The sequence below is a fragment of the Corvus hawaiiensis genome, chromosome Z, assembly GCF_020740725.1.
Source record: "Corvus hawaiiensis isolate bCorHaw1 chromosome Z, bCorHaw1.pri.cur, whole genome shotgun sequence".
NCBI lineage: Eukaryota > Metazoa > Chordata > Aves > Passeriformes > Corvidae > Corvus > Corvus hawaiiensis.
Genome location: NC_063255.1, coordinates 15388802 through 15407092, shown reverse-complemented (window position 1 = coordinate 15407092; position 18291 = coordinate 15388802). Strand labels below are relative to the sequence as shown.

Genomic DNA, 18291 nt, shown 5'->3' with positions numbered 1-18291 from the left:
CACTTTTAGGGGGGGCCGAAAACATGTGGGGTTTTTTTTTTTTTCCCAGACCCAAGAGTTTTGCGAAGCTTAATCAAAGCGCTCGGGGTTGAGCTTTTCCTACGGGCGAGCTGAGAGACGTCTGGGTGGAGTGAGCTGAGCTGTGCATGATTCCAAGCAGCAGCGGCCGGAGCAGCAGCAGCCGCCCGGGGAAGCTGCTATTGTTTGTTTCAGAGGGATCAGACCGCGTTCCTCTTTGGGAGCCCGCTCCGCCACAGCTGTTGATCCGTAACCTGAGCGTCGTTGCAGCTAACTTACCCAAAGGAGCTGAATGCAGTTTTTTAACTGCCATCCTGGTGTCAGTTTAAAGAGTGTTTTAATGAAGACAGATGGAGGATGTTGGATCATTACTCTAAGACGTGGCAGATGACAGACTGAGCCTGTTTCCCAGCAATTACAGCTAATTGCATTGGCACATTTGAGTGTAGGGGTGGAAACGCGGAGTTTCACGGGCTTCTGTATGTATAGATTGGAACAGCACCAGAAAATATCTGTAGGGCTGGCTCACCTCATCCAGGATACCTCTTCAGGTATGAAAAAAGCAGGGAAGTTTCAGGGATACTTTCAAACTCTTTGCAGTGAGTCAGTAGGTGTAAACCAGAGACTACACTCGTTTTGTAAACCCTGATGCAAAGAGCGACCACTTACAGTGCCTTAAACTTATTCCGGGTTTTAGTTCTGCCAAATCTGACTTTAGTCCTGCAAAAGAGTAGTTCTGGGATTCAAGACACACATTTTGATTGTCCACCCTGCATCTCACTTTCTGTGTTTGCAAAGCGGGTAGTGGTACAACACATGCTATTCCCTGTTTTGCTCTTGAGGTATTCAAACACCGGAGGCTGTAAGGAGGGGTGGAGAAATGCAAATAGTAATGTATTTCAGTGCTAAATGATGATTAGTGCTAGTTCCTTCTAATGGCTGAAATTTTTGTGTCTGCTTTTGATAGAGAAAAGCAAATGTGTTCTGTTTGGAACCGAAATTTGACAAATTTGACTGAAATAGTTAGTACAGCTGTAGTTCAAAGTAAACATGCCTTTGTGTGGCACATGGCAAGGTCAGTTTGTGCCAGGTGTGCCAGGCCTTTATGGTGCTCTTACCAGAGCCTTGGCAAACACAGCACTGTGATGTCCTTCTTTTGCAATACCTGCGAGTGAATGTGACTGTCCAGCTCCAGCACATGACATGTGGCAGCAAAGGCATGGATAAAACAGGGAGGTTGAGGACCTGATGTATTTTAAATCCATAGTATCTTCTCAGTTGTGCCTCCAAATCCAGTGTAAAGTGATACATGTTTAAAATTTAGGGACTTGTATCTGGCATTTAACATCATTACTCCACCAAGAGCAATGAGTAGTGAAAGCAAGAAGTTTTCAACCTTTTCTGTCCTGATGCTCAGTGCTTAGGATCTGTTTTCTTGTATGTTGAGTTATTGGTTGGATATTTAGTACTTGAGCCTGAAAATAATAGAATTCTACGACCTGTGGGTGTTTGTGGTCACTATATCATCTAAACACAAATTTTAAAAAACTCAAACTTATGTGCAAAAACTGACCTGATGTGAAAAGGTGAGTGGAGGCATGGTATGCTTTCTGAATTTGTATCTGCACGGAATTGTTTCAACTTTTTTGTGTGTATACATACCACAGGATATTTGATGGCAAAACTGACTGGAGAAATCTTGTTCTGCTGACTAATTCCCCTCATTTCTGGGTGCTTGCTTCTTGTACTATAGCACAATTCACTGCCCACTCAGATCTGATATGACCACTACTTGGGCAGGACTTTCAGTCTGTACTGAACTACACCCCATGATCTGGATTAAAATAACCCTTCCAAAAATGATTGTATTTAACATGGATCATTTCACAGAGTCTGGGAATAAAGTGATAGGAGCAGAGGCACCAAGAATATTCTAATCCGTATTTATCATTGAATCTGATGTATCATATAGCTTTGTCCAGAGAAATAGGGCCAAGAAACAAGACGTGTTTTCCATCCACGGCATCTGCTCTGCATTCATCCAGGTTGTGCCATGTCTTTTGTCATTTTGCCTCTCAAGACTGTGATGGTGGGAAGTGCCTCCCTCCACCCCCAGTTTGCAGTACAGCCCTCAGTGAACCTTTGCAAATTCCTCATGTTGTAGTTCACTGCAACTTGCCCCTTATGCAGGAGGAGCTTTGCAGTTGTGTTCTCAAGCCAAATAGTTGAATTGTGGAATGGTTTGGGTTGGAAGGGACCTTAAAGATCATCCTGTTCAGCTCCCCTGCCATGGGCAGGGACATCTTCCACCAGACCAGGTTGCTTAGAGCCCCATCCAGCCTGGCCTTGAGCACTTCCAGGGATGGGACAGCCACAGCTTCTGTGGGCAACCTATTCCAGTGCCTCACCACCCTCACAGTTAAGAATGTCTTCCTAATATCTAATCTCAGCCTACGCTCTTCCAGTTTGAAGCCATTCCCCCTTGTCCTGTCATTACATGTCTTGTCAAAAGTACCTCTCAAGTTCTCTTGTGGCCTCTTTAAGTACTGACATTTGCTCTGAGATCTCCCCAAAACCTTCCCTTGTCCAGGCTGAACAATCCCAGCTCTCTCATCCTTTCCTCATAGGAGAGATGCTCCATCCCTCTGATCATCTTGGTGGCCTCCCCTCTGGAGTGGCTCCAGCAGGTCCCTGTCCCTCCTGTGCTGGGACCCCAGAGCTGGATGCAGTGCTCCAGGTGGGTCTCAGCAGAGCGGAGCAGAGGGGCACAATCCCCTCCCTCCCCTGCTGCCCATGGGGCTCTGGATGCAGCCCAGGACACGTTTGGCTCTCTGGGCTGTGAGTGCACATGGCAAGCTCATGTTGAGGTTCTCATCCACTAGCTCCCTCAAGGCCTTCTCCTGGGGTCTGCTTTCAATCCATTCTCTGCCCAGCCTGTACTTGGGATTGCCTTGACCCGTCTGGCTTCTTTAAATAAGTCTGAACTTGGTTTATGAGAAAACATCCCTTCCTTATTCAAGAGCTGTCAAAGCAGCTTCTCGTTGTGGATATTGAAATACTCAGAGCCCGTGATCAAACTGTCAGCTGCCATAAAGCACGTGGATTGTCTTTGCAGATGTGTAAGCAATGGAGACACAGTTCATAGAGCCCTGTAGGTACAAAGGTGTTATATGTTGAGAGGGGATAATTTATTTGTCACTTATACCCCCAATTCCCCATAAATGAAGAATGGGGAATTTGGACTTTAAATAATTTCTGCTATAGGCCCTGAAAATACAGGGAAGCAACATGTGTCCTGTTAAGCTGAAGGGTTGGACCTGCATGAGTGTTCAAATACTCTGAGCCTCAGTTGATTATTGAACAGTGCAGAATACGTGGGGTAAAAAGAAATAAAGAAAATCCAAAAATAATCAAGTGGAAAACGGAACAACAACAAAGAATCCAGAAGGGCTGACACAGACTGTGGAAAGCAACTAGAGGAGACTGAAGCAGCACTTCACTTTGCCTGACCATAGCTGGTGCCAGAGAGACTTAAGAAAAACAGGAAATTGCCTTTTTTTTTTTGACTATAGAATGGTTTTTTTGGTGTGTTTATTGGTTTTTTAATTAATTCAGGAAAAGGAGGCTATGAAATTGTCCTACCAAAATTTGACAATACTTAATGCCACACAACCAATGAAATATGAGATAATTTTTTTTCCCTGGTAATTTTTTTTTTCCCAGAAAGCACAAAGAGAAATTAAAACTGTAATTAAAAATGGATGTGAGTGATAGGAGGCTGATGACCCATCACTGCAAGTTTGGAAGGGAAACTGAATCTCAGACTTAAAAAATAGAAAAGCAAAGAAAATGGAACAGAGGCATGAATTTTGATTACATGTGAAATCTGTGGGGGAAAAAAATACCCCGAGGGAGGTTGTTGATAAATACAGGTGCAAAGATGTTGGACTCTGCAGGTAGAATTGAGAGTCTAAAGTAAGCCAAGAAAAAAGACCTGGGACTGAAAGACAGGAAGAGCCAAGGTCATCCAAGAGGGCACATCTGTCTGCACAAGCTGTGGTCATTGAGACAAACAGGAGCAGTACCTATTGCTCCACCAAAGGGGACAACTTCACCATTACTTGCTTGTGTTTGTTTTCACACTGGCAGCTGGTGGTCAATGAACTCTCAGACTGAAAACAGACACCTGGAAGTGTGACAGTGTACTGTCACAGAGGGGGTGTGAGCAGGCAGCCTCTCACAGAAGCTACAGCCAGCATGAGAGTGGCTTTCCTCAGTAAAGAAGTATGGGGATTAGATGTGTGAGTCAATAACAAGACAGTAAAGGAAGAAATTTGCAATATTATGAAAATAAAGGGTACACCTCAATGCAATAGGGGTGTGCCCAGCTCTTAATGCCATCGTCTGTGTGCCCATTGAATACTGACACATTCTCAAATTACACTGTGGTTTGGGCAAGTCAGGAACTGAGTTTTGCCTAAAGGATCAGGTCAGCTTGGGAAGGATTCATACGTAACTCCTGGGATTTAACTAAGTGAGCAGGTATGCCGAGTCTGTGTGGTGGAAATGATGTACCGGAGAGGTAATTGGTACAAATGAATGTGGCAAAGTTACCTCCCATGTCTGCCTTAAAAGGCAAAGTTTTGTGGGAATTGAAAGCCTGTAAGGGTATTTGTGCTGGCCATGATGGTAACTTAAATTTACTGCTGAGTGAAGACGTTCAGTCAATGCAATCCTGATTTAATGCACTGTGGGAACTACATGCCTTCCATATCAAAACAGTGTATTGTTTCAGTCTTCTTGTCACACTGCACTCCCACCAGAAACCAGTGTTCAAAGAATCACAGTAATTAACAAAAGCTATATGTCAGAGCTGAAGGGAGTTGCAGGTTTTTGTTCAGAAGATGTGAAGGTCTATTGTTTGTTTCATGTTATTGCTGCTGAAAGAAGGCTTATAACCACCTTCTCTGCTCCCCCAAAAATATAAACATCTTTATTTCACGCTCTGCTGAAATTATATGCCTTGTCAATTGAGTGCACAGCTGGGAGAAGTTTGGTAGCTGGGGATTGTTTTTCTAAAATGTTTGGAAAATACAAGAAGATCCAGGGTTCATATGGATCATGTAATCATCAATATGATGATTATAACCAGTTAACCTTTTGCATCTTTGTGCTGACAGTGAACAGTGACTATTGTTTTTTAAAATGTTTCGCAAATAAAGCAGCATCCAGAGTTCATATGGCTCATGTAATCATCAATATTCTGATGACAACCAGTCAACCTTTTGCATCCCTGTGCTGCCAGGATTACCAGATTAGTGATTATCAGATCTGTGGCTCTCGGTGCTTTTGGAAATCTGAGGTATTTACCTCTGTGTGTGTGGGTAGTGTCTCGCTCTCCCCACCATCTTACGGGGAGCTCTCTGTCCTACTAGTTAGTAGGATTTCATAAGACATAATAGTAATTCTAAAACATGGAAGAAATATGTTGAAAGTGATTGACTGAGCTCAGGGATGGAAAGTTAGTTTGGTCAGCAGGATCGAGGAAGCTTTAGGTTGTGATATATTGATGCATATTTTAACTTTAAGTGGTTTGGCTTCGTGGGCAGAGAAATTCTGGGGAGAGGTGTTGCCAAAGCATTTGTCATGATGAGCAGAAACAATTGATGAATGAAAGAAAAGGGACTTCTTCCAAGCAGAGTGGGCACAAAGAGGCTCCCAGACCCCTCACTGAATTCAGACTCACTGAGCTGTAGCTGCTAAATAGAGCTTTGCTTTAGCATCTGGGGCAGAGATCTGTGCAGAAGTTTGACCTATGCAAGGATGGTAGAGTTTTCCTTAAAGTTTACCTGTATTTTCTGAAAAGACATGAAGCCTAAACTTGCACCGGCGGTGTTGTATCAGGCTTGCATTTGGGCAGTGGCACAGGCTATGTTTGCACACGTGTGTTTCCAAAATATGATATATTTGTTATTCCTGTCTCCTTATGCACCCTTGCTTTACACAGATAGCATGGGATAAAGTGCAAAAACTACATTCTGTCACCTAGAAAACTTGTTACAGATAGATTGTGACTCCCTTAAGTGTCTCAGCTTGGCTCACTGACCACTTAAACAACTGGCAGAGTGTTCCTGTTGATTCAGGCTCCGGGTCACAGAGCAATGCCAGCTTTTCTCATGTTCACAGATCCTCTAGGTTGTCAGCACCAACATCACCTTCAAATCCTTTAAATAAACTTGTCTGATGATTAGGACACAGAAAGTTTCACTACCAGCCAGTTTGGATGTGATTTTTTTTTTTTTTTAAATGCTCAATTCCTCTGCCTATCAGGATGTATTCGGGGCCTTAAATGCATTTCTGGTGCCTGGCTTTAGGTTTCTGGGCCAAGTAGTTTGCAGCCAATGGGGGAGAAATGTCATTCTAGTCTGCCCCAAACATGCAGGATGACCAGCAATGGACAACAGTGTGAGCCAGCACATGTTGAGCAGAGGCGGATTTACAGGAAACCAGTGCTTCCCGCTGCTTCCTCCTCTTCAAGGAAGCTGGTCTTGCTCTGGGTAGACACGCAGTTCCTCTGTGCCTTAAGTACAAGCCCTGCGTGTGTATTTCTGATTTTCATATAGCACCAATGTAGCGGGAATGTCCTTTCCAGTCTCTCCTCCACTGGCCCTTTCTTTGTGCCATGTCAGGAGATGAATTGATCAGCATGTCCAAGGTAGGGTAGCCCACTGATGCAGTGCAACCTGAAAACCTAAGATTGTTTTGTATTTTAAAGCATTCTAGATGATAAACTGTGGCTATTGGCCACAGTGTTTAGGAGTTTGTTTCCCTCATTTTTTTGGCATATAATTACATGTATGTGATGCTGTATTTGTTGTGAATTGCCTTCTCTTTTCTCTTGTAGAAGTTCCATGGAGTTGGACTAAAATAAAGTTCTGGGATGTCTCTATTTGGATTAAAATTTGGAAAGAAGAAATTGAAAGGTGAGTGTGGTCTGGTAATGCCATTATCATGGGAGCAAAGGGTTGTAAATACAGCACACATGCAAGTCCTTGAACTCCTGTTTGGGAGCATGTCTGGCCCTGCAGAGCAGGTGGGAGAAGATACACTTTCTTTCCTTTTCCTGAATTTCATACTAACTTGGAGGAGTGCTGTGGACTGGGTGCCAGTGAACAGGGGCACGTCTGCAACAGAGCCAGCTACAGAGTTGGTGCACTGTTGTGACACATGACTGCCTTGGGGAAATTGAATTTTGGTGGGTTTTTTTATACGAGAATCCTTTGCAGGTATGGGGTGGATGAGCAAAGCACAGTGCAAAGATCCAATGCAGTCTTTGGATGATGAAACGTACTGGTGCAACTCAAATTCTGTGTTCAGTTTTGAGCCCCTCACAAGAAAGATGGAGGTGCTGGAGCATGTCCAGAGAAGTGAAAAGAAGCTGGTGAAGGGTCTAGAGCACAAGTCTTGTAAAGAGCAGCTGAGGGAGCTGGGGGGCATTTAACCTGGAGAAAAAGAGTCTCAGAGGAGACTTTATTGCCCTCTTAAACTACTTGAAGCTGTAGTTAGGTGTAGGTCAGTCTCTTCTACTAGGTAACAAGCAACAGGACAAGAAGAAATGGCCTTAAGATATACTAGGGGAAGTTTAGATTGGGTGTTAGGAAAAATTTCTTCACGGAAGGGCTTGTCAAGCACTGGAACAGGCTGCCCATGGCAGTGGTAGAGTCACCATCTCTGGAGGTATTTAGTGGATGTGCAGATGTGGCATTTAGGGATACGGTTTAGTGGTGGAGTTGGCTGGGTAAACAGTTGGATTCGCTGATCTTGGAGGTCTTTTCCAGCCTAACAATTGCATGATTCTACTTTATGATGGCAATGGCCCCGATATTTCCTTCAATCAAAAACAGGAAGAAGAGTAAATCAGAGACATGCACCCTGAGAGCACATGTGTGTGCACCCTGGAAGACCCAGTGTGGAGCCTCTGGTCAGGGATCCAGGTCTGCAGATACAGTGAAGAGGGAAAGTCTCTAGCCTTTCCTTTCAGGGTGTTCCTCCCTGTGTTTGATGAATGTGGAATTACTGCCCTACTTGTATTTTGACATTAAATTATTTTCCAACCTCTCTGAGCTCAGAGGACTGAACAGCTTTTTCCCAGGGGTTTATTTTTGCAATTGTGCTGCTATTTCCCCTTCCTGGACCAGGGCAGACTGTGAGCCCTGCTTTTAAGACAGGGGCATCCGTTTGCTTCTCTGGCAGTCCCAGGAGAGGAGGTTGCGAATGCTTCCAGGGCAGGGTCTCTGCCAGCCCGAGATCTTTTTTACCCCATCTTGGCTTTGCTGATGAGGGAGTACCGGTTTGTCTGTGAGCCACCATCCACTCAGGGCATCCCCACTTGTAAAGCAGTAGCTGTTCAGATTATCAAAAAGATTCTGTTGCTATATTAGGAAAGTGTTGTGTTTTTCCTGGGCCTGGGCCTGGGTTTTAGCAGAGAAGAATTCAGCCCCACCCTCTTCAGACAAGTATTTGAGAAACTCAGATCTTCCTAGATATAAACCCTATATTTTTTTGGGAAAAGTAATTTATTTTCACATCTGATCATAAGTTCAAAACCAATGAAAGCAAACTGGAAATAGTTCAGAGGATAAAGGAAGCTGGGGCAATCAGGGAATGAGGAGCTTCCATAACAGGAAGCTAAGAGTGTTTTCTCCTCCCCTTTTGTTTTTAATTATTTTGCCTTGCAGCCCCAAAGCTATGAGTGCTCCTTGCAAACATTTCACTAGGCATAAATGCCAGTGTTGAAGTGCAATTTTAATCCAAGAGTTTGTAAGTTTTATGTTTGCAGAAGTCCAAAGGACTGTACTGCCTGAGAGCAGGCAAGGCCCTCCCACAGGGAGCATCCCATGTGCTCATCTTGGAGGGACAGTACTGCTTATGAAAAGATGAAATTTCTGTTCCAAAAACAAAGCTGGATGATGTTCAACCTTGATGAAGAGCCGTGCTCATGGTATGACCTCCATGGGAGGGAATGGATTACCTCAGGCATCAGCTGCTGGATCTGGGATCAGGATTGCTCCCACGAGATCCAGTGTTTCTACCCAGCAAGACATGGTTTCCACTTGAGCTGAAGTGGAGGCGAAATTTGATAGGTGTAGTTTAAGAGGACAGGTTACGTGGTCTTAAGTTTCTTGGAGATAAGAGTTGGCTTTTTGTAGTTTCAAGTTCTTTATAGAAGTAATCAGGAATGTAACTAAAACGCAGGTCATGTCAGACAGACAAAAATGCCTAGCTCCTGGAAGCTGTTCAGCTGAAGCAGGGAAGTACACCTCTTAGATAAGCAGCAGTGGTGTTTCTGTGGAAAAGGTGCCTGAGATCTTTTATGCTGAGCTAAAAGAAACAGAGAGGAAGGGAGGCATTCCTAGTTCATGGAGTGTATGGAAGGTTGGAGATGGCTGATAATTGTGGAATATCTCTACTCACTGGCTTCATCCCATGGCAGTTTAGTTCAGCATTGGAGCTTCATACCTCGAGGACAGGGATAGGCAGATACTGTCCATGAAAAAAATGGGAATAGAGAGCAGAGTGAATTCAACTACATGGATGGAAGGGCAGTCATTGCAGCAGTTTCATCTCCATAAGCCCAGCCTCAGGGCACTGTGAGAGGAAGAGGAAGGTTATAAATTGAGGTAGTGCTTTTGGAAAGCTCTGCTGAGTTTTCCTTCTTGCTGCTCACCAAGGCAACTGGGCTTGGAGCAGTCGGGCTCTGGGAAGGACTTGGCAGCTCAGGGGGAAGGCAGCCCACAACTGGCACTACGGGACACCAAGCTCAGCTGCCTTCTGGGATCCCCACTCTGATCTAATAGGAAATGTCTCACCACAATAGACACTGAATATGAAAAATGTATTTATTTTTACATAATTTCCCATGAGGGAAATAACTGTGAATTGAAAAACTTCTCAAAGTTCGTTTTGGAGCTGTATTTATTTTTATGATTTTTTTGCATCGCTTCCTATCACTGTGCCTTGCTGTTATTAACAACATGTGCAATTGTGTCAAGCTGCGGCATTTACCAGCATGTCTAGGAGATACTGTTTTCTAGTAAAGGAAATTATATGTGACAGCCAGTGACTGTCAGACTAGTTTTCAAAATAAAAACAAAATACTATTTCAGCTGCTTTTTTTGGCATGTTAATATTAGTCAAAATATTGTGAACTACTATCAGAAATAAAACCAGGACATGGAGTGATACAAAATTCTAAACCAAATGGGTGGGCAAGGGGCGGGGGGTGGGGGCAGAAATCAAATTTTTTCAAATGAAGAAGAGACAATTTGTACTGCTAATATATTTTAAAAATGTATGTTTCATTCTGAAGCAGACTGAAACAAATACAAAAAGATGTTGATGCTTCTTGAGAATTAATTTGTTGCCAGGCATTTTTGAGACATGGTGAGTGGGAGTCCCCACCTCTGCCCAGAGCCGGGGCATGTGGGTGAGACATTGCCAGGAGTAGAAAAGGAAGGAAAACCAGAACTGGTGTTATTGCAGGAGATGGGAAAAGGGAGAGATGAGTCAGCCCGTGTCTCTTCCTAGAAAAACCTAAATGGGAATATTTTCAGGTTTAAGGTTATCCAACACTTCTTCCACCTGCGTCCCAAGAGAGCTGTTTGACCACAAGTGTTGTACATGCTGGGCAAATCTGAGGCATCCTTTTGGAGCTCTCTGTTCTTCTTTTCTCTCTTATGGTGATAATAAAAAATGCTGCTTTTAGAAAAGGGCAGGCTCTACCACTGAACTTTATGTTGATATTAAAAATTTACTAAACCTGAGGTGGAAATATTTCCAGTTCACCCTCAGGGTTTTTTATTTCAGACCTTTCATCTGCTGTATGAAAATGGAGGAGGTCAGTATATCACATAAGTGGGTCCTCTGTTAGTGATTCCGGTAGCAAAATAATTTGGCTTTCTATACCAGGGATATATGAAGTGTTTTACCTGTGTGAGAAATTCCCCTATATGTGGTGTTTGTTTGATGCTTAGCAGGAGGCTAAGCTCAGTACAATCACCAAAGATGCAGTCCATGACCACAAAAGTGTATTTCTTGCATTTTTTTATTTCTTCAGGAGGAAGGAGGTTTCTTGGTTTTTTGAGGCAAAAAGACACAATAAATATATTTATTAATAATTGAAGGACAGGAAGGAGGAAATAGGGCTAAAACCATTGATGATGGTGTCACTGTAAGGTCACGATGCATGCTTTTTCTTTATTAAATGCCTCACACTCAGCACAATCTACTCCATTTCAGAGATGAAAATTGCCAGCATAAATCCTCACCAGCCAGAGCAGCCAGAGAGTCTCCCTAGAAAAGGGGGCATCTGCACATTAAAAATGTGTGGGTTTGTAGCATGGAGCCCTGGAGAGCCTGACCTTTGAGTCAATAAAAAAACCACATTTGTTTGCCAGGCAGCTGGGCATGTTCCTGCTCCCAGACGGGTTTGGCTCTGACCTCCCTCTCCCTGTTTCCATCCCACTGGTTTCTCACTGCTCCTGCTGCCCCAGCCATGCTCGCTGAACCCTGCCAGGCTCTGGCTGCAGTTCAGGGCAGGGATGGGCTTTGGTTTCGTGCTGCAGAGCAGCAGGTGTGCAGCACCGGTCAGGTTACAGCATGAGGGTGACACTCAGGTGATGGGGGTCTGACAAATGTCTGTGTCCCAGACTGGCTGTGAAATACAGATATTTAACCAGTATGACCCTCAGACCTGTCATATGGCTCTTTGCTTCATCCATACGTCCTCTGATCCATATGAGATAATGAACTTCTCGTGTAAAGGTCCCTGGCTTTGGTTTTGGAAGGAGTTCACTCGTTGCAGCTCTGATCCCAGCAAGGTGCTGCTGTGTTATGAATGTGAAAACCTGTGGTATCAGTGCTGTAAAATAATCCCATTCTCTTTACCTCAACAACTGGGACTCTACCCACATACAGTACCTGCAAATCAAGACACTTGTTGCATGGTTCTTTCACCCCTAATGATTGCAAAAAGGGGCAATTATTGCTTTAAGGTGCAAGGAGATTTTAGCTATTAGGTTGTATAATAACCTCCTAGGAGAAGAGGATTTTGGTTGCCTAACACAGTATATGATGACTTGCCCTCTCCCATGGAGTTGCCTTTCAATGGAGACTGTAATTCTCAGGTTTTTTGAGGGGAGGATAGAGGTACTGACTTACCATGGCAGTTTCCAGTCTCTTGTGCACCTGGAGGAACAGTCTCGCAAAGACCAGAAAATAGGGCCAGGATTTCTCTGCCTGTTCAGAGATGACTGATCTCCTGGATGCTGAGTGTGAGGTGGCCATAGTTGAGAGGTGATACTGAAAGCTGGGCCACACAGTGATGACGAGGTGCCCAAAGTAAGGACAACAAAAGTAGGAGGGAGATGGGACAAGGAGGATGTAGCAGGAGACACATCATGAGTTGTGTGACTGGAGGGGGTCTTCTGAGACTGCTTATAGCCTGTTGCAGGGGAGCCCTGAATTACAGTCCCAGTAGGGTCAGTTCCCTTGGAACCAGAACAATCTGTTACAGCTTTCACAACTTGGTAAGGATAATAGCTTTGCTAAGAGCTACTCTGTAAGGGAAGCTGGGGAGATGAGTCCAGCTCCTGGATGCCACTCTTTGTAGCTGGTCCAGGGCAGAGTTTTTGCTCTTGAGGTCACTTGTTTAAAGGGTGGAGGAGAGATTATTATTTTTACAGAGTTTATGCTGTCTCTGTTTTGTTGTCAGGGTTAGTTACGCAGGCACTCCCCTAATTGGGCTGTGTTCATTTCTTGCAGGAGGTATCAGTGCCTAGTTTGTGTAGGACTTGGCAAAACCAGGCAGATCTTAACCTCCCGTTTATTGGAGCCACAAGACCCAATATCTACAAAAGTTTTCCAATACCCCATTGAAAGCACTTCTCTTGGCACATGCTCCTTAGCATAAACCAGAAACAAATTTCCAGGCTGTCTGATCAGATCTTGAATCTAACCTTTTGCAGGACTTTTCCATGCAGCAGTCTTAAAGTAAGAGGCTGGTGGGCTGGCCAGTTACATTTATAGCTGATTTTTTGGCATGGGTTTTATTTTATTAAATACAGATGTTACTCTGAGGTTTAGCTTCTAAAACTGTCTGCCTGAGAAAACAGGCACTTTCCCACTGACTTGGTCTCAGTGGTTAGACCAAGAACTGGGCACTAAGCCATATTTATGTACGCCGAGTTTCCACTGATGAATAATTTAAAATAGTTTTCAGTGGCAGTGAAATGATAACTTGGAGCACAAATACCATTCCTTCTTTCCAGTGAATGCAATTTGCAGAAGCAGAACATTTGACTTGCTTAGAGATATATTAAAAAGTTTCAAGAAATGAAAAACTTCTCATCTGATATCCGTACAGCTTTCCCCTCCCTTTTTCCTCATTGCTTTCAGAATCAACAGGGCATGATAAGACACGCATGCTTGGATCTACAGCCAGAAACCCCTGAGTTATGGTTTCCAGGCAAAGCTAGTGTAATGCTTGACTTTTCTTAAATTTTTGTTTATTGTGGTGATCCAAGAGTCTTCATTTCTGCACAGACTGTTCCAGAAACAAACAGGAGTCGCATGGTCTGTGATGGTTGAGAACTGCTGGATTAGGAGGCACAGCAGTAGGACCTCAGTGTCTTCAGCTGGTAAAAACCACTGAGGCAGTGTTGGCCTGTGCATGTGGTCAGAGTGGTTCTCCTTTGGTGTAGCCAGAGGACAGGAAGTTCTCCTTGTTGATGCTGTTGGATGAGGCTCCCTGTGAAATTTATTGTGATTTTTCTTGATTTAGCCAAAGGTATTGGCTGTTACCCAGCAGGAAAAAACTGAATTCTCGCCACTAGAAATTAGTCTCATGTTTTGGCCTTTAGGGACGCTGCCTCTGAGAGGGATGGATGGCTATGGCAGAGAAAGGCTCCGTTCAGTTTTGAACCAGATTCACAGTTAGCTGGGGCCTTCAGAAAGGCGTTATCACAGAAAACCTGTGCTTAGGTGCCATATGGGAGTGCAGTGCCTTGATTTTAATTTCTGTTCTGTTTCATGTCCCACTGCCTCGTTTCTCTGCCATCCCAGAGCCGTTTGCTGCCATTAATGTTTCTCACATGAAAGCCATTTGGAGGCTGCATCTCTCACTGTTCCGAGAGGCTCCTTTCCTCACTGGGGCACACAGGTGTGTCAGCTTCTTTCTAAGAGCATTTGAGACTCTTGAGTTCAAATCCATGTGTCAAGTGCCTCTTCCCTGGCTGCAAAGACCCTGGGGGCAACCTGAGAAAGGGGATGGCTTCTTGCTCCCCCAGTGTGCCCTGGGAAGAGCAAAGGAACTCAGGGCATGTTCAGCTGCTGCCTGTAGCACTTGGATTTCCGTTTCTGCATACAAAACAGAAGGCCACTGAGGACTTCAGAAGCTGCTGTGTGACACCGAGGCTCTGCCGTGTAGCCCGAGAGGCTTTCAAGCTTTGTCACCTATTCCTATTTACATTAACACCATTTATCTTTTCTGTGACATTTCTTCCAGGACTAGACTTGCAGCCCCTGAGGAGGGGATAAGGGTAGCACTTACTGTATGGCAGGAAACAGGCAAGTGTTGGGAACTTCTGTTTTTAACAAATAGGTTTATCTTTCATCAGCTTTGAGATTCCCGGTTGCTCTGAGGAAAATTCCTGAAGGAGCACGCAACACAATAGTTGAAGCCCAGCAAGTCTGGACCTCTTGAGCTCTGCATCTGTTTTCCTCTGGGACACCAGATAAGTGACTCTGATCTCTTAGTACATTGTTCTCCCTGTTGTGAAGATAAGAACAATTTGTCTGAGGAAAGCGGTGAAGGATTATTAAGCACTTTGAGGGTACTGAATGAAGCCGCTGTGGTTGATCTGAATCATCCATTTGGGGCAGATGGCAGCTGATTTCAAAATGACTGATACTGTTAGATGTGCCTGAAGAAGGAGAAGAGCACATTTGCCTGCTCACATTAGCTTCACGTTAGTGATTAGAGGGCTTGATGAAAACAGCCTACAGACAGATGCTAAAAAATGTTGGTTTGAAAAAGGGCTTAAAAATTAGGGATGCTGTATATTTACAGGGTCATTGGAGGAAAAGGAGGAAGACTAGCAGTTCGGTGCACTGAACAGCTTAGATGCTTGCTAATGCAAAAGTGGACAAACAGGAAGAACTAGAAGAAATGATGTCTTAACACATCATCATATAATAGGTGTAACAAACACATGCTGTGGTAACTCATGAGGCTGGAATATTAATAGAAAAGAATAAAACTTAATTCTGTAAGGTTAACAGAGGTTTTCCTTTTATGACTGCGTGGTCTGAGATGCAGCTTGAAAAAAGAGATGAACAAATTGCAGATCTCTGAGTAATGCTACAAGGTAAAGAACACAGGCATGGCAAACCAAGAAGGGCAGTCTTTTGTGGGGAAAAAAAAAAGAAAATACAGTTTTCTGAGAGGCAGGACATGTGGTAAATGAAGAATTCTAGCTGTGCAGAGGCAGAGTTGGAGAGAAGTGTGGAGGAACAGGACCTACTCAGCTGGCACAGAGTTTTGGTGCAGAGGTGGATAACTTTTTGGAGAGGAGAGGAAGTTGTTTCAGAAGTGATTCCCTCCAAAAAGGAAGGGAATGGGAGGAGTTGGCTGGTCCTCTGAAAGCTGGAGGGAGTGTAAACAGGAATAGTTACGAAATGATGGGATGATACTTAGGAAAAAGTGACAGTATCAAATTGTTTAACATTAACTTCAAGAAGGAAACCTTCAGTAAATATGAAGAACTAATAACTGAGGTCTCATGTGAAAGAATCCTGGGGTGGAGGGAGAATTAGGCAGGGCTGTCATTTCCTTAAATAATTGATATTAAGGGGACGTATATTATTAATTGATATTAAGGGCACATGTATATGTTATCACCTTTCAGAGAAATGCTCGGAAAGGTGAGTGAGGTGGTGAAATCAGAAGCTCCCCATTTGCTTCAGACAAAGGAAGGATGCCTGTAGAAGGTGCAGAACTGTTTTATCCAGCACAAACAGTGTGGCAAAGGCTCAAAGTGAGGAAAGGCTATCAAGGACATAAAGGGCAATAAAAGTTGTTCTCTAAGAGCTGTGGTCTTTGGGGAGGCTCAGTGGAAAAGGCCTAGCAAATAAAGCTAAGAAATCAGAGGGGTTTTCTTATGGGGTTCTTTGTTGTTTTGTTGATTTTTTTTTCTCTAGATATCTAACATAATACTTGCCAGAAGCAGAGGAGAAAGGGGTAGGTTTTGGGCTGGAATAGAGAGAGAGTGGTTTACTTGGTAAGGTAAAGCATGCCCTGGAGCAGTGGTGCCTTTGAAAGTCTGGCTCATAGGCAGACAAAGTTCAGAAGACTGGGAAGAGAGCAAGCACAGCATCTGTCTTGAAACAGAGGAAAAAGAAAAGCTGAGCAATTATAGATGTATTGGGTTCACTTGAGTAAACGTTAAAACAATACAGCAAACCACTTCAAAGTAACTAGGAGTGTGTGTGTGGGGAAGAGATGATTAACAGTCAGCAGTCCTGAAAAACTGCATCAAACCAAAATTAATTCTGTTTTAGTGGTAGCTGGAGGGCTATTGAAAAAGCCTCAGATAGCTGCAATGTATCTTGACTGTCACTTGTGGCATTTTTACAAGTAAATGGGAGATACATGCCTGAGATAAAATCACAATACAGTGAGTGCCAGATTTTTCAGGAAAAAAAAAGTCATTAACAATAGATATTGATGACTGATTAAGAAACTTAAAGATCCATCAGGGGTATATCCCATCCTGAGTCTGGTATTCAATATTTACTTCTACATCTTGGCTGACAGAATAAAGAACACACTTAGTACATCTGTGAATGGCATCACACTGGCAGGAGCTACAAGCACACTGAAAGATAGGATTAGAATTGACTAGTTGGAGAAATAGTCTGAAAGAATTTGGATGCAGTTCAGCAAGGACACATGAAAGATTTGCATTGCCTGATGAGGCATCTGGCTCTGCCAGAAAGGATCTGCCAAAATGGATCATATTCTGGGACGCCATCCTCTGTGTGCTGGTGGTGCATAAGGATATTTAAATTACTCCTGGGTGAATTCTTATGCACAATATGCATTGTCTGCAAGGAAAGTTGCATGTCCCTTGTGCTCTGCTCAGCTTTGGTAAGGCCTCAGCTGCAAACCATGGCCCATTTTGGGCATTCATCCGGAGTGGGGTGAAGTAGCTGGGAAGGCCACTGGAGAGCAGCAAGAGTGGTGCTGGTACTGATGGATTAATGCATAAGAAGTGGCTGAAGAAATGGGAGCTGCTTACCCTTGGGGAGACAAAACAGCCTTCAGTATGTAGTGAACTTTGAATCACAGAGTCATAGAATCCCTGCACAGAGCTGCCCCAAGAGCCACATCTCGTGCCTGAGAACATGAGGTCCAAACACTCCTTGAACTCTGGCAGGCTTGGTGCTGTGACCACTTCCCCAGGGAACTGTTGCAGTGCCCAGCGGTCCTCTGGCTGAAAAATGTTTTCCTGATATCCAACTTAAACCTCCCCTGACACAACTTCAGGCCATTCCCTTGGGTCCTGTCACTGGTCACCACAGAGAGGAGATCAGTGCCTCCCCCTTCTCCTCCCCTCCTGAGGAAGTTGTAGACAGTGATGAGGTGTCCCCACAGTCTCCTCTCCAGGCTGAACAGACCAAGTGACCTCAGCTGTTCCCCATATGGCTTCCCCTCCAGTCCTTTTACCATCCACATGACCCTCCTCTGGTCTCTTTCTAATAGCTTTTATACCTTTCGTATGCTATGGTGCCCAAAACTGCACACAGGACTCAAGGTGAGGCTGCACCAGTGCAGAGCAGAGAGGAACAATCCCCTCCCTCAACTGTCTGTGTCCTTGAGAAGTAGCACAAGGAACTTAGGGGAAGCAGAAGACCACCTTTGACCCTCCCAGGAGAAGACAAAACTTCTTGAAATTGAAGTAATGAGTTTTATGTTAGATAATGCAGGGAAGGCAGTTGAAGAATAGGCATTGCTGGAGCTTTCTATGTCATTTTGGTGGTAGAGAGGCAAGACCCTGCCTTGAAGTAAAGGACAGATTTGATGATCTTTTGATATCCTTCCAGTAACGTTTGATTTCACGATAGCTGTGGTGATGGTGTCCCATTGGTGGGATGATGCTCAGAAATGCACCTGTAGTGGAAGAAAGGCACCAACTGTAGGCTGATGGCAACAGC

General features: G+C 44.1%; 1 protein-coding gene across 5 annotated transcripts in view; it reads left to right on the top strand.

Moving 5' to 3' along the window:
- Positions 1-18291, top strand: part of LOC125319421 (phospholipid-transporting ATPase ID-like) — a 91937-nt gene that overhangs the window by 12700 nt on the left and 60946 nt on the right. For 3 of the 5 annotated variants that reach the window (XM_048290565.1, XM_048290566.1, XM_048290563.1), the window contains exon 2: positions 6923-7001. In XM_048290565.1, coding sequence (XP_048146522.1) covers positions 6959-7001 — 43 coding nt within the window. In that variant the 5' untranslated portion in view covers positions 6923-6958. Of the gene's footprint in view, positions 1-49; positions 570-6714; positions 6734-6922; positions 7002-18291 lie in introns of those variants that run through there. The other 2 variants (XM_048290564.1, XM_048290567.1) reach the window with 2 other exon arrangements.